Source organism: Sorex araneus, chromosome 1 (genome assembly GCF_027595985.1).
Source record: "Sorex araneus isolate mSorAra2 chromosome 1, mSorAra2.pri, whole genome shotgun sequence".
Classification (NCBI taxonomy): Eukaryota; Metazoa; Chordata; class Mammalia; order Eulipotyphla; family Soricidae; genus Sorex; species Sorex araneus.
The window spans coordinates 303,019,093-303,035,266 of record NC_073302.1 but is presented as its reverse complement, the minus strand read 5'-3'; the positions used below and the strand labels follow the sequence as shown (position 1 = coordinate 303,035,266).

Genomic DNA, 16,174 nt, shown 5'->3' with positions numbered 1-16,174 from the left:
AAGAAATATAGAAATATGCTCTTTCAAATAATGATATTTTTAGAAATGTTCATGAAAATGTCATGTAATAAGGAAACTAAGAAGTTACAAGACCTTATCAGTCATTCTTACATGTTCATTGTATCTAGAAACTGTGATAATAAAAAAATTCAAATACTGAGATAAAAAGAATCAAACCTCAGTTCAATTAAGCTTTGTGTTTTCCTAAAGACAAAGAAAAGATTTGCTAGTTGCTACCAGAGATCACAAACAGGTTTTTTTTTTTTTTCGTGTTTTTGAGGACAGAATGTGAGGAAAGAAGCAAGTACTTCCTCAGCTTCTAGAACTGAGCGTCTAGAAGGAGGTTGGGAGCAGCTGATAGCCACACCTGGTGACATCACGTGATCTGAGGTCTTCCTCTCCAGTGCTCCGCTGTCTTTATTCCTAGATGACTCCATTCCAAATGGTTCCCTTGCCAGGGTAGTCAGAGAGAGGCAGCCTCACAGTCCCAAGCCTGGTGGGGCAGAAGATCAGTGACCCTCTTTCCAAATTATTTCTAAAATCTACTGTACTTAGACCAGCTCAAGCATTTCTAAACCAGAGCTTCTGGGGTCGGTGCTCGTGAGTGGAACTGGGAGGGCAAGAGAGCCAGGTGAAAAGTGAGAACTGTCCCCCAAAGAAGAAAAGCAGTGGATGACGGACGTTAGTCCAAGGGCATTCCCTTGTCCATCAAATGACTGTGTCTCTGAACTCTTTCTCCACCAGCCATGGCAGTTCAACACAGCCTGTTCTCTTGATCTCCGTCTCTTGCCAAGTAAACAGGGGAAAGCTTCTGTTCTACAATTGAAAAGCTCAAGGAAAACAATAATAATAATCTGGCTTGGTTGGAGAGCTAGCACAGGAGGTCAGGCATTTGCCTTGCATGCAACCAACCCAGGTTTCATCTCCTGAAATACACATGGTCCCTTGAGCATACGCAGGGGTAATCCCTCAGCACAGCCAGGTGTGACCCAAACACACTCCTTTCACACACACACACACACACACACACACACACACACACACACACATACACACTGCCAAAAACATAGGCGAATGTGGTTTTTTTTTTCAAAAATTAAAGTTTAGTACAAAACATTAAATGTCTGGATCAGGTGGGTATCTTCAGCTTGGCAACAGGGACACTCCCAAGGCCTGATAGATCTGAAGTGTTTTAAATTCTCATGTTAGTGTTCCCAAGAATGATTCAAGAGGCCCAAGTGATAGTACAGAGGGTAGCATGTTTGCTTCGTACATGGCCACCCGAGGTTGGATCCACAGCAACCCATATGATCCCCCGAGCACTGCCAAGAGTGATTCCTGAGCATTGTCAGGTGTGGCCCCCCCAAAAAAATAAGTGATTCATGTCTTTAGAATGGAGTGTTTGTACTAAATCTTGACATCTGTGACATTGCTAAGCTCACAGAATTCCTGCGTGTGCTATTGATTGAAGAAGGGCCTTGAAAGACAGTGTTAGCCAAGCACAGTTGACCAAGGCTCTTATCCACTCAAGGACTGGCTTATGGAGTGCCAAAAATACTCATGCCTCATAGATTGTAAGCACCTTTGGGTGTTCCTGAGAGACACTAGAAAAATTCCATCTTTCAGTGGCATCAGCTCCAAGGCTCCCTCTTTGTTGTTGTTGTCATCGGTTTTTTATTTCCAAGAATGTGGCATGTGACGTGTACTACATCTTGCTCAGACACCTTCTTCCATTAGAGGGGAAATGCACTCTTAAAAATCTGATACAGGACCGGAAAAGAGTACAGAAGTTAGGGTGCATGCTTAGCACACACCTGACCTGGGTTCAATCCCTGGAAATACATGGTCCCTCAAGCATCACTGGGTATAGCCGGATACTGCCAGGTGGTGGCCTGAATATCTGGCACTGCAGACCCCAAGAAGTACCAAACTCTTATACCCTTGCATTGAACATCCAGCCCAGTTGACCAAGAATTGCCCCTTGGGGGTCCCGGCTTCCTGTGGACCACTTGGGAGCAGCCCCCAATTCTTTTTTTTTTTTTTTTGAGATGCCTTCTTTGTATTTTGGACATTGTTTTTGGAATCTCTTTATTGAAAGAACAGTAGTTTATAAGTGTGGCTGGGGTGTATGTTTTAGGGGTTTGATGATTTCCCCTTCCTTCCCTCAGCCAGGTGCCCCTGGAGAGTTACTTCCTTGAAAGTGTTGATGGCGGATCTCTGTTTCATATCGATCTGCATTTGTTTCATCCCGCCAACTTTTGCTTTTCTGACCCTCCTTCCCGAAACGGAGAGCTTTATTCCTCCACCTTTCCTTCTCCACTGACCATCCACATTTGACAAACGGTCACTGTGCTAATGCATTTTCTCTAAATCACAGAAGGCCGGAGGAATTTGCCCTAAAACTGTTCCATCTTCCTTCTTACTCGAAAGACAAGCATTCTAAACGGGATGGTTTTTGTTTTTGTTTTTTAAGTTTCTTACTCAGAACCACTTTATCTGCTGCTTCTCGGCTCACTCGCTCTCACCAAATGTTTGATGGCATGTGAAGGCAGCTGCAAGTATTTATATTCCACTGGAATTTCTCTTTCATTGTATTTACATCTCATTCATTTCTGTTTCAGAAAGGGTACTGCGCCGTAATTACTCTCAGAGAGGGGGGATGGATCGTTTGACGGGAGGGGGGGTGATGGGAAGGAAACAAATCTGAGTCTTCAACACCATGTGGAGAGCGGGGAGTGTTTTAGGGGTTTGCTTCTGCTTCTGCTTCAGACTTCTGCTTTAGGGTTCTGCTTCTTGTTCTGCAGACGGCCTCGTGGACTGCGTGGACCCAGACTGTTGCCTTCAGACGTCCTGTCAGAACCAGCCCTACTGCCGCGGCCTGCCCGACCCTCAGGACATCATTAGCCAGAGCCTCCAGTCTCCCTCTCAGCAAGCTGCCAGATCCTTCTACGATCGCATTAGCTTCCTCATAGGCTCCGACAGCACCCACGTGATCCCGGGAGAAAGCCCTTTCAATAAGAGGTTAATGCACCTCCCTCCTATGGGCCCAGCTTCATTCAGACTGAGCAAGCGTGAGGTGCCCTTGACAGAAATGCTGATGGCCGTTCATTGGCGCCAAGTGCTTCCCTTTCAATACACGCTTTTCCCTCTTCGGGAGCATTTGTCGCCAAACTTCGCCTTTCAAGCATTTTTGACGCAGTTCACCTCCTTTGTCAATTTCAGTACCTGAGACGTTACAGAGCACCCCATTAAGGCCCCAATAAATCTTCATTTAACTAGTTGATTTTTGTTAGCACAGTTGGAAATGTTTCAAAAGAAGCAATGAGAAGACCCCAAAAGGCCAAACTTAAGCACACTTTTTTTTTAAGCTGAGCTCACTAAATAATATAAATTATGAATTAATGTAATGGAACTGCTAACGGCGGGGTAGTAGGATTGCATAAACTGTTGGACTGGTGCTTTTCAGTGCAGTAATGACCTGAAAATAAACCAGTAAGTGAAAACAGGTGTCTTGCATCTCAGTAAGCGAAAGGAGATGATTTATACTAGAACTCCGGAGTCTGTGGTAATTTAACAGCATTAATGCAGTTAGACCCAGGAGCTGATTAAAAGTTGTTGCACAAATGTTCCTTATTGCCCCTCTAAATCTTGTGTTTCTCGGTCCCTGCGGATTTACCCTTTTTTTGCCTCAGAATTAATAGGAAAGTCTACTTTGCTTCATGTACTCCTCTCTTGAATTATGAAAAAAGCCCAGTGCGTCATTCTTTAAATTCATCCCTCAATTATTGGTCTTGATCACTCTCCAAAAACCAGATGGCCACGGATTAAAACCCTGGGTAAACACCCAGCATTCGGAGGAGGTGAATTAACTAAATGAAAGGAGATGTGGTCTATGAGACTCGAAGGGGCGGCGTTGTGAGCCACGAGAGAAGTGATGGTGTGTGTTATGGCAGTCTTGAGTTGAGCAGTGACCGGATTGTGCCGTTGGCCTGAGGAGACTGATGTTCATTCGGATTCTTTTGCTTTTCCCACAGCCTCGCCTCAGTCATCAGAGGCCAAGTACTCACGGCGGATGGAACACCACTCATTGGAGTCAACGTGTCGTTTTTCCACTACCCAGAATATGGATATACCATCACTCGTCAGGACGGAATGTGAGTTGGCCTCAACGTGCTCTTCGTTTCCAGTACATTTTTTTGTGGGGATTTTTGTTGTTGTTGTTCTCGTTTGGCTGGTTTTGAGGCCACACCTGATGGTACACAGGGCTTACTCCTGCCTCTTCACTCAGGAATTACTTCTGGCTGTGCTCAGGGGACCCTAGGGGATGTTGGGGACCAAACTGAGGTGGGCTGCATATGAGGCAAGTGCCCTACCCACTGTACTATATCGCGCTGGCCCCAGTTTGCATTATTTTAAGTTTAAGAGTTACAGATTCCTATATACCACCAGACATATTCTCTCGTAGCTTTTTCAAAAACCATGAGGGGAGAGGGTCACCCACAGGCTAATGTTCAGGGATTACTCCTGGCTCTGCTTATTTCTGGCAGCACTCAGGGGACCATATGGGGTTCCAGGAATTGAACCCAGATCAGCTGCATGCAAGGCAAGCACCCTCTCCACTGTACCATGGCTCTGGCCCCCGGCAGATAGGAGACCCTAGAAGTCCTTAACTTTCCATGCAGAAGAGATTTCAAGTTACTGTCTCAGCACTTTCCAAAACAACTTAATTTTCTAAGCTATGCTAGTAGCATTCCAGAGGTTCCTGAACTGTTCTTTGTCTTAGAGGCTCCTTGAAATCGTGACGACATTTCATACTCTCTCCAATTCCGGTTCAGATGATTGTGGGAAAGTGGTTACTTAAAGAGTTTCAGAAGCAGATTTGGAAAAATATTATTGAATGGGTAAATAAATGTGGGTCAAAGGGCTTGAGGTGTTCCTGGTCTGATCCTTTGCGTATTCCAGTAGATTTTAAGTCATTTCCCATCAGAGCTGAGGGGACGGGTTGATTTTCTTAGTTGTTTTAAGGAGGTGCGTGTCGGGAGGTGCCCAGGAGAGCCAGCTCTATCACTCACTGCCTCTCTCTCTCTTTTTCTCTTAGGTTTGACCTGGTGGCAAACGGTGGAGCTTCGCTCACTCTGGTGTTTGAACGCTCCCCCTTCCTCACCCAGTACCACACCGTGTGGATTCCCTGGAACGTCTTCTATGTGATGGACACCCTGGTCATGAAGAAAGAGGAGAATGACATTCCCAGCTGCGACCTGAGTGGATTCGTGCGGCCAAATCCCATCATTGTCTCCTCGCCCTTATCCACGTTTTTCAGATCGTCTCCTGAAGACAGCCCCATCATTCCCGAAACACAGGTAGAACATCCCGGCAGGTGACACTGCCACGCAGACCATCTGCACGCCAGTCGCTCTCCAGACAGCCTTTCAGAAGGATGGCACAGAAGGCCCGTGCGATCCTGAAGAATTGCAGGCAGTGAAATGCAGAGGGTGTGGTATTGCCAGAGAAAGGTGGTCTCACCGGAGGGTATCGTAGTCTTCTTAGAAACTTCTTCATGGTTCTTTTCCTTCAGGTCCTATTATTATATATCCTTATGAAGTATCATCAAAGGGGAAAATATTGAAAATGAACAGCTCATCATTTCTCTGCTCACTCATTCACTGGACTATTCCTTCATTTATTCATTTATCAGTGCCTGAATCTCTGACACATAATATACCACACACAGTGTTTGGGACTGGGGAGTTAGTGCCGGAGTTAAGGCAAGTTTGGACCACTAGCCTTGCATGCAGCCAAACCTGGTTTGATTCTTAGCACTCCATATGATTCCCCCCAGCACTAGTAGGGAGTCACTGAGTACCAAAACCAGATATGGACCCCAAAACACAGACCAGAACAAGACAGAACCTTTGTTGTTTATTCACAAAAAGTAGAAAATGTTTTAGTAGCTTAAAATAGAAAATGATCATTAGGGGCCAGGCAGATAGTACATACATAGATTAAGGTAACATGCCTTGCACATGGCAAACTCGGGTTTGGTTCCCAGTACAACATATGGTCCTCTGAGAACCACCAGGAATGAGCCCTGAGCATCACCAGGCATGACCCGAAAACCAAACAAAGAAAAGAAAATGGTGTTCATTTTCTCAGGATATTATCAGAAACCATTAGTATCCTTTCTTAAGCTCTACTTATATACTGTTCATAATACCCTATTCTCCATTAGAAAAAAATTATTTAACCTTTTGTTAAGTTATCACTGTTGATTTTATCTACTAGAATACCTGGAACTTCCAAATAAAAGTAACTTTCAGGGGGCCGGAGCAATAGTACAGCGGGGAGGGCATTTACCTTGCATACGGCTGACCTGGGTTTGGTCCCCAGCATCCTGTATGGTACCCTGAGGTGATTCTTGAGTGCAGAGCCAGGAGTAACTCCTAAGCATCGCTTGGTGTGACACCCCCTGCCCCGAGAAAGCCTGTCAAGTCTTAAAGGTGGACCTTAGGTTCAATGCAGTGCTCTTTGACATGGCCAAGTAAGGATATGTGGTCCTGGGGCCTGGAGCGATAGTACAGCTGCAAAGCACTCATTTTGTACACAGTTGGCCTGGTTGCAATTCCTGCCACTGCATATGGTCCCTCAAACCTGGCCAGGTACGATCTCTGAACACAGAGTGAGGAGTAAGCCCTGAGCAATGCCACATTTGGTCCTAAACCAAAGCAAACCAAAAAAAAGAAGATGTGGTCTTTAAAATACAACACCACACAGCTTCCTGGAATCCTTGGTTCTGCAAATATTTATTGGCAGCCTGTTCTATACCAGTCACCATCAACAGGGGACCAAGCAGTAAAGTCCATCCTAAGACAACCCAGCCATCAAGAGGCATTCCCAGTTAACAGCAGAGAGAGAGGAGGCTTTCCCAGTTAACAGAAGAGAGAGGGAGAAACAGAGATGGGGGAGGGAAGAGAGAGAGAGAGAGAGAGAGAGAGAGAGAGAGAGAGCGCACACACCAGTGCACACATCTACATCAGGTTGTGCATGGATGTAATTTACTACTAATAATAACAGAGCCGAGGACTGGAGCGATAGCACAGGGGGTAGGGCATTTGCCTTGCACAAGGCTAACCCAGAGTTCTATTCCCAGCACCCCATATGGTCCCCTGAGCACCACCAGGAGTAATTCCTGAGTGCAGAGCCAGAAATGACCCCTGTGCATCACTGGGTGTGACCCCCCCCAAAAAAAGCAAATAATAATAACAGCTGAGTGAACTGGATAGGGCTGTGATATTATACAATGCACTTGAGAAGCTCTCTTTGACTAAATGAGATTTTAGGAGAAAGTGTAAGATAGAGCCGGAGAAATCGTGCAGGCATTAATCATGCTGGGCTTGCACGTGACTCACCGCAGCTCGATCTCCTCAACTACATGGTCCTCCCAGCCCGGCACACCAGGAGCCACCCCCAAGCACAGAGCCAGCCGTGAGGAGCCCCTGAGAGGGGCTCGTGGCCAGGGTGACCCGGATGATCCTCAGCTCTGCAGGGACCAAGCAGCAGCACTCCCATGGGTGCTAGTTCTAAACCTCCAGCCTGGTTCGCTGAGAAACCTCTGAGCAGTGCTTGGGAGACCCAAAAAGGAACGTGAAAATAAACCCTAGAAAGAAAAGAGCCTTCTTGGCAGAAACAAGAGCAAATTTATTTTGGTTGTTTGGTTTGGGGAGGACCAAGGGAGCCACACCTGGTGATGCTCAGAGGTTACTCCTGGCTCTGCATTCAAGAATTACTCCTGGTGGTGCTCGGGGGACCATGTGGAATTCGGGGATCAAACCCAGATCAGCTGCATGCAAGGCAAATGCTTTTACCTGCTGTACTAACTCTCCGGTCCTGCCAGGAGCAAGTTTAGAAGCTCTGAGGCAGGAAAAAAAAATGTCTCCTTGACTTGGTCAGGAATGACCCAGGAGACTACAGATGAGCTCAACTTTATTGCAGGAGACATTCTATAGAGTCAAGTGATTTGCCGTGTCCAGAATAGGGCTCCGGAAACTTCCGATGGCAGAAAGCAGCGTGATGTCCTGTCTCCCATCTGCCTTTACTGTCCCCATAACACTCAGTCACAGGGCTGCGTGCGTCAGTGAACTAAATTACAAATATTTGTTCCATGGAGTAGGTTAGCAATGACAAAGACCGTCTCCGGTTATTAAAATTTAGGAAGGACCCAGGATATTTTGGAATAAAGCACCCATTCCTATTTTTAAAACAAAACCAAAGCACTTCCTAAAAGGTCTGAAATTTTTGGATTAATGCTGGACTCTAGCCTTGGAATAGCGAGCACGTTTGTGAGATTATTTTGAAAATGAGAAGAAATAAGCAATAAACTCTAGAGTTCAATCACTTATCTTTTGAGGGCCATTCAGGAGACTCCAAATCTCATTTTCCCATTTACCAGAAACTGTCAAGCAGCATACAGCTCGGGGCGAGAGCAAAAATACAGCAGGGAGGGCGTTTGCCTTGCACACGGCAGGTTGGGGTTCAATTCCCAGCATCCCATAAGGTCCCCTGAGCACCATCAGGAGTAATTCCTGAGTGCAGAGTCAGGAGTAACCCTTGAACATCACTGGGTGTGACCCAAAAAGCCAAAAAATAAAATAAAATAATTTTTTAAAGCATACTCATTCACCATGTCCCTGCAACCCACAGAAGCTTTGCTCATTTCAAATGGGATGGTTTCCCCAAACGAAACAGAGGTCCAGAAAGTGTCCATGATTCAAAACCTGTTTCCCTCGGGGACAGTCTCTGGCTGAGCTTAGTCAATGTATTTTGCCGGGAAAGTCCCCGGCATCCCTCATCTGGCTTGTGTTCCCACATCCCAGGCTAAGCAGAGACTGCTTTAGTCCCCCACTGGTGGGAAACGGACAGCTCCACACCCAGTCCCAGGGGTACAACAACGTAACGATTAAACTCTGGAGAGGACAGACCACATTCTTCCCAGCTGTCCAGTTCTGCAGCTGCGGCGGGTAGGGAGGCGGCAAGGGTGACACGTCCCCGTTCAGAAGCGTTTGTCGTGTGGAAGACGGTTCTCTGTCTCTAGTCAGTCCCCAGAGGACCTCCAAGGAAGCCTCTGAAAACAAAGTTTTATTCTTCGGAGAGTAAGTGGTGACTCCCCGGCCATGTTGCTTTGATGCGTGTCCCGTGGCGTGATACCGTTATGAGAGCTTCAGCTTTCAGGTGTATGGAGGAAGGTTTCAGGAGGAAGAGGTCATGCTTTGCGTGCAGAATGCCCAGGTACAACCTCCAGCACCTCAGGGCTCCCCGAGCACCAGTGAGAGTAAATCCTGAGCTAGGAGTAGCCCCCGAGCACTGCCAGGTGTGATCCCAAAATAAACTAGAGCAAACCAACCCACCTCCTGGTAGGGCCTTTCCTCTGGTACTATGTGTTCAACCCCTGCCATCCATTGGCCTTATTGTCTAAAATCCATTTCCAGTTTGTTCAGTTTCACCTATTTCTTTTTTCCTCCCTCTAATGGGTGTAAAATCAGACACTACTTATCTTTCTCTGTCTAGGAGTCCAGGTTCTTGTGCATTTTACAATATGCAGGGTGAACCTTTAAAAAACTGTCAATACTCTTGGTTAAATTTGACTGAGAAAGATTTCATACACCATGTGAGATCTAGCTTGCAAATTATGCGTGGACATAACATTTCTTTGGTCAGTGTCAGTTGGCATCATTGAGCCGGCCACACTTCTGCCTACCACATGTTGTTGAGGATACAGTTTGTTTTGAAGGTTGTAAAGGAAGACTGTCTCCTAGGAAGGTCATTGTATTAACTTCCCACAGTCCAGCTTCAGTTCAAAAAAAGTATGTAGCGAGTGTATTCAGTGACCCTGGAGTAGCCATGTGGAGTGAATATTTGCACAGCTCAAAAATATGAGGCCACTACAAGGAATAAAAGGAAATGAGAAAGAAAGAAGAAAAGTGCCGTTGAGGCAGGCTTCCGGGGAGGTATGGCGAAGACAGCAGGAGGGAAATCGGAACCTTGGCGATGGGAAACATACACTGGTGAAGGGATGGGTGTTGGAACATTGTATGACTGAGACCCAATCATGAACAACTTTGTAACTGTGCACATCACAGTGATTCAATTTATAAAAAGGTTTTAACAGAAAAATAATAAAATATGAGGCAACTGGCCAACATATCAAAAGCCAAGGATGAAATCTAGCTCAAACTCAAGTGCATATGTGAATGGGCTATCATATTCCTTTCCTGGGGTTATGTTTGGGGGCCATACCCACAGTACTCAGAGCTTACTTCTAGCTCTGCACTCAGAGATCACTCCTGGTGGGATTCAGGGGACCCTTTGCGGTGGGAGGAATGGAATCCAGGTGGACCACATGCGTGGTGAGCTCCTTCGCTGCTGGACGGTCTCTCCAGCCTATTGCATTCCTTCTCAGCTTGGATACGGGATGTGCCATCTCCCGTTATCTCTTCGGCCTTTCCAGCCTGTGAACCGTCAGCTGCAAATCAGCTGTCTCCCTCATTTGAATCTTTCAAGGAACCAGCTGGCCACGACCAGGTTTTTGGCTTCGGTTACATCCCCGTCTTGCAGTAACCATCTTACAAACGTCTTGTACCAATTCTCCAGGGCCATTGGGGGTGAGAGGGGTTAGTGAGGGCTCACAGCAGCTGGAAAAGAACACATCAGACCATGTCAGGCTGATGGAACGGGGTGACAGGCAATGCAGAGATCTAAGGAGCTCAGAATACATGACCAGAGGCTTTTCCATGAAGAAAACGGGAAAGGGGAGCTGGCCGTGTATTTCAGATTATGGAATTAAGGTAACAGTTTATGTGCATAGGCATTACTGGCAACTCCCAGTTTTCATGTTCAAATTGTCCCCCTGGGTCTCCAAAATCAGTGTCGCTTTTAACCGGTGTTGGCATGGATGTGGGGAGAAAGGGACTCTCCTTCACTGCTGGTGGAAATGCCGACTGGTTCGGCCCTTTTGGAAAACAATATGGATGATTCTCAAAAAATTAGAAATTGAGCTTCCATTTGATCCAGTAATATCACTTCTGGGAATATATCCCGGAGAGGCAAAAACGTATAGTCGAAATAACATCTGCACTTGTATGTTCATTGCAACACTGTGTACAATAGCCAGAATCTGGGAAAAAAAAAAAAACTGAGTGCCCGAGAACAGATGACTGGTTAAAGACACTTTGGTACATCTACACCATGGAATACTATGCAGCTGTTAGAAAAAATGAAATCATGAACTTTGCATATAAGTGGATCAGCATGGAAAGTATCATGTTAAATGAAATGAGTCAGAAAGAGAGAGACAGACATAGAAGAATTGTACTCATCTGTGGAATATGAAACAACAGAATGGGATACTAACACCCAAGAATAGTAGAAATAAGTACCAGGAGGTTTGCTCCATGGCTTGGAAGCCAGCCTCACATGCTGGGGGAAAAGGCAGCTCAGATAGAGAAGAGACCACTAAGTAAAGTGTGATTGGAGAACCCACCCAGGATGGGAGATGCATGCTGAAGGTATACTATAGATTGAACACGATGACCACCCAATACCTCTATCGCAAACCACAACACCCAAAAGAAGAGAGAGAATAAAAGGGAATGCCCTGCCACAGAGGTGGGGTGGGGCAGAGGGAGGAGGGATATTGGGGTCATCAATGGAGGAGAATGGGCACTGGTGGAAGGATGGGTACTCAAGCATTGTATGACTGAAACAAGCACGAAAATATGTAAATCTGTAACTGGACCCTCACGGTGATTCATTAATTTAAAACATAATTTTAAAAAATCAATGTTGCTTTGATTACACAGTTTGAAGCCATCTGCCTTGCCCCACCTAGGTGCTCCATGAGGAAACCACCATTCCAGGAACAGATCTGAAACTTTCCTACCTGAGTTCCAGAGCTGCGGGCTATAAGTCAGTGCTCAAGATCACGATGACCCAAGCCGTCATCCCCTTCAACCTGATGAAGGTGCATCTGATGGTGGCAGTGGTGGGAAGACTCTTTCAGAAGTGGTTTCCCGCCTCGCCTAACCTGGCATATACATTCATATGGGATAAAACTGACGCCTACAACCAGAAGGTCTATGGGCTGTCGGAAGCTGTCGGTAAGTTCTATAGAAATGTTCTGCATTTGGGCAAAACGATATTGAGGTCAGAACTAACATGGAAGTTATGGGAGTCCATGGAAATGTTGGTTGAATAGCAAGAGGGTTATCTAGGGAATTAATTATTAAAATATTGTTTAATTATAGTATTTAGCACTGTAGCACTGTCCTGTTGTTCATTGATTTGCTCGAGCGGGCACCAGTAACGTCTCCATTGTGAGACTTGTTGTTACTGTTCTCAGCATATCAAATACGCCATGGGGAGCTTGCCAGGCTCTGCCATGCGGGCGAGATACTTTTGGTATCCCGAGAGGGATGAAGGAATTGAACCCGGGTTGGCCACATGCAAGGCAAATGCCCTACCTGCTGTGCTATCGCTCCAGCCATAATTATATTATCTGATTATATAAAGAAATCTGTATATCTAGGTTGGTTGAGCTTGATCATGGGACAAAAGAACGCACTATAAGAAAAGGAGAAAATACCTATCTTTCTGGCAGAAATTGTACCTAGACCAGTATTTTCAAAGAGCTTGCTGAATGTTAGACTTTTCCTTTTCCGGACTTTACCCTTATATATTCCTTCCGTCATCCCTCTGACTCTCTAGTTTTTATTTCTACTTATATTTTCTCTACATATGAAAATGAGGTTGGAATTCATAATGACACTTAATAAGGTATCAGATACAGTTTGTGTCCAAAATATTTTCAATTTTGTTTTGGCTTTTTTTTTCTTAGTAGAAAAACCAGTCACTGCACTGGAATACTATTGGGAGGAGGGGGTGTCCCTTTTATTTTTTATTATGGTCGCATCAGTTTGGAAGACTGTGAATGTTGATAAATTGGGAGCTGGAGAGATAGTGCAGCAGATAGGGCACTTGCCTGACATGCAGCTGACCCAGGTACGATCCCCAGCACCACTTAGGGTCTCCCAAGCCCTGCCAAGAATGATCCCTGAGCACAGAGCCAGGGGTAAGCCCTGAGAACTGCCGGTATGACCCCCAAACCAAAACCAATAAATAACTGATGGGCCTGTGGGGATGCAGGGGACACCTCCAAGCACCAGCACCCCTCTGCCATTGTTACGTTCAGCCCCTCCTCTCCCCACACCCCACCCCAGCACGGTGGCCTCAGGTCTGTCATCAGAGTCTTGGAGTTTGTTTGCATTCAACTGTGGGAGAATATTCTTAGAGCATTAAGCAGATTAGACACTCCACTGAACGACCGGACGAGGTGATGTGACAAGGTGATCAGATAAGTGAGATATATGTAATCCAGTCGGGCTTGGGCTAGCAGTTCTAGAACCAAAGGCTAGTGTGGTTCATGTCAGAGGCCTGAAATTAATAGGACTTGTGTGAGGAAAACTGAACACGGCTTTCACGCCCACCCAGGCATGCCAGATGTGAGGGAACTGTTTCGGGGGTGCCTTGGTACATGTTCGGTGGCCGAGAGCCACCTCTCAGGCCTCCTCGGCAGTGGACTGAAGAGACCGGGACCACACATTTATTTTCCAAACCAAATAGCCCATTATAGAGAATCTGAGGGGTCTGAGGTGAAGAACTGGATGGAGGTGGGTGCAATTGATCATATACAGCTGTAAAGTGTTTTGACGGAGGCAAATCTTTTGGGGGGATTCATTCAAGGAGATGCTCTATCTGAGACTATACTGAGAAATTCAGCTCAGGGGCCACAAACATCTATACTGCTTTCCTCTTTCCCTTGCTGCTAGTACATATTAGACAATGAAGCTACTTCTTATTAATATTTGCATTGATTTGGATAAACACAGTAAGAGATACAGATTCCAAAACTTGGTTCTCTTCTTAGTTACAAGTAACCAAGCCTGACTTGGGGGACCTAGTAGCTAACAGGAGAGGAAAAGCACAAAGGAAAGGTTAAAGATAAACTCAGGGGAATAGGGCGGCTCATAAGAGCACTGTAAGCATCTCTGGGGGCAGGGAAAGGGGGCAATTCACTGATGAAGCCTCAAGCACTTGGGGTTAATAGCCAACATATTTGATTTCATTAAAATCAGATTATTGTTTCCTTCTCCCTTAGTCCCTCCTTTGTTTTAAAAGTTTAGTTCCCTCTTTTGTTGCAAAACTCAAACTTTTTATTGGTGATTTATTCAGATTGATTTACTGGTTCTTTGATTATTTCTTCCTGAAACCTGTGAATATAATGTCATCACCTGGCTGTGTTTCTTTAATATATTTTGGATATATTATCTTTGGATATATCTCTATAAATATATATTTATCTTTATAGAGACTCCTAGAGGATCTTTTTTTAATGTATATTATTTTTTATTTTTATATACCTCATTTTAAAATGTATAGTATTTTTTATTTATTTCTATCACAAAAGCAATATTTAATTTAATCTATCAATTCTTAAGTCTTTTATCATAAGTCTTTTCCAAAACTCAAAATTTTAGAAATTAAATGAATTTGGTGATTTAGGTAGCATTCATCACTTTTTTTTATTGAATCACCATGTGGAAAGTTACAAGGCATTCAGGCTTAAGTCTCAGTTATACAATGATTGAACACCCATCCCTTCACCAGTGCACATAATCCACCACCAAGAACTCCAGTATACCTCCCCTCCCACACCCACGCCCCCCCACCTGTGTAGGTGATAATTTTCACTTTAATTTCTCTTCACTTTGATTACATTCAATATTTCCACAGGAAAAAAAAACTCACTATTATTGTTTGGAGTTTCCCCCCTTAATTAGACCTGCTGAAAAGGAAGCATTTGATAATTTGTTTTCCATTACTGAGTGAAGAGATATGAACTATTGTGGCCGCACGGTTTTGGATTTCTGTATTTTAGTATTTAGTATTTTAGTAACTAAGTCCAGGTAAATTTCTGCCAGAAATTGCATCATTGCAAGCTCGTACCTCTCTTTAGTGGTCCTTATAAGATGGTGGTTGCCATGCCTCCCTCCCCACCAAAAGAAAAAGCCAGGAGAGTAAAACATTTCCCCTCCTGGGGCGGCATGGGGCCGTGGCTTAGTTCACAGTCTAGAGACATTTCTGCAAGAAGCTGCTGGTACCAAAAGTAGTTTAGCTGGCCTCCGGGATCATGGTCATCCAGCAACGGAGAGGCCGCCACATGTGGCCACTCAGGTCACATCTCGGCGGAGAGCCTCAATCACCATTTTTGGTTGTCACTCTGTAATCATTATTTGGGGTTAACTTATCTGATCTGGTGACTTACCCAATCATTCCATCTGGGATTGCCTTTTAGTTTTGAATCCCTTATGAAAGAATTATACCATGGATGGATATAGTGGTTTTTCGTGAAATCAGTAGGAAAATAATGCTTAGAGATCTATTTTCAGAAAGAAAAAAAAACTTAGGTGATCAAATTTCATACAAAAATAATATAAATAACTCTACTCCCATGTAAATGGTCATAGAAGCTCTGAACACAAAGAGGATGTGAGGCTGGAGAAACGGCCTCTCCCCAAATAGATGGCAACATTGCAGCCAGGTGGGTGGAAGATGACTGTCACTTGTGTTCGTTCCAGTGTCCGTGGGGTATGAGTATGAGTCGTGTCTGGACCTGACTCTCTGGGAGAAGAGGACCGCCATCCTGCAGGGTTATGAGCTGGACGCGTCCAACATGGGCGGCTGGACATTAGACAAGCACCACGTGTTGGATGTTCAGAACGGTAAGATCCATTGGCGGTGAACATGGCTCTACTTCACCTCAAGTTGCAGCTCTGTTGGACCTTCTGCCTGCTGGAGGGTTTGGGGTAGTAGGGGAAAAATAATCGATGTTTTAAAGACTGTGCCAGCCTCAAGGGAGAAGTACAGGATGCTCTTCTCACAAACTTGTCAAATGTTCTTGGATTGACCACCAGAATCATTTTCTTGATAAAAGTGAGTGACGGGGGGACCAGAGAGGTAGTACAGTGGATAGGGCATTTACCTTGCATGTGGCTGACCAGAGTTTGGTCTCTGGCATCCCATATGGTCCCCTGAGTATTGTCAGGAGTGATCTCTGAGCACAAAG

At 45.1% G+C, this 16,174-nt stretch overlaps 1 protein-coding gene across 6 annotated transcripts in view; it reads left to right on the top strand.

Moving 5' to 3' along the window:
• TENM3 (teneurin transmembrane protein 3) overlaps window positions 1–16,174 on the top strand; it is a 1,301,134-nt gene that overhangs the window by 1,227,818 nt on the left and 57,142 nt on the right. For all 6 annotated transcript variants that reach the window (XM_055131945.1, XM_055131963.1, XM_055131957.1 and 3 more), the window contains 5 exons: window positions 2,805–3,021; window positions 4,035–4,154; window positions 5,099–5,360; window positions 11,882–12,149; window positions 15,687–15,830. In XM_055131945.1, the coding sequence (XP_054987920.1) occupies window positions 2,805–3,021; window positions 4,035–4,154; window positions 5,099–5,360; window positions 11,882–12,149; window positions 15,687–15,830 (1,011 nt within the window). The remainder of the gene's footprint in view (window positions 1–2,804; window positions 3,022–4,034; window positions 4,155–5,098; window positions 5,361–11,881; window positions 12,150–15,686; window positions 15,831–16,174) is intronic.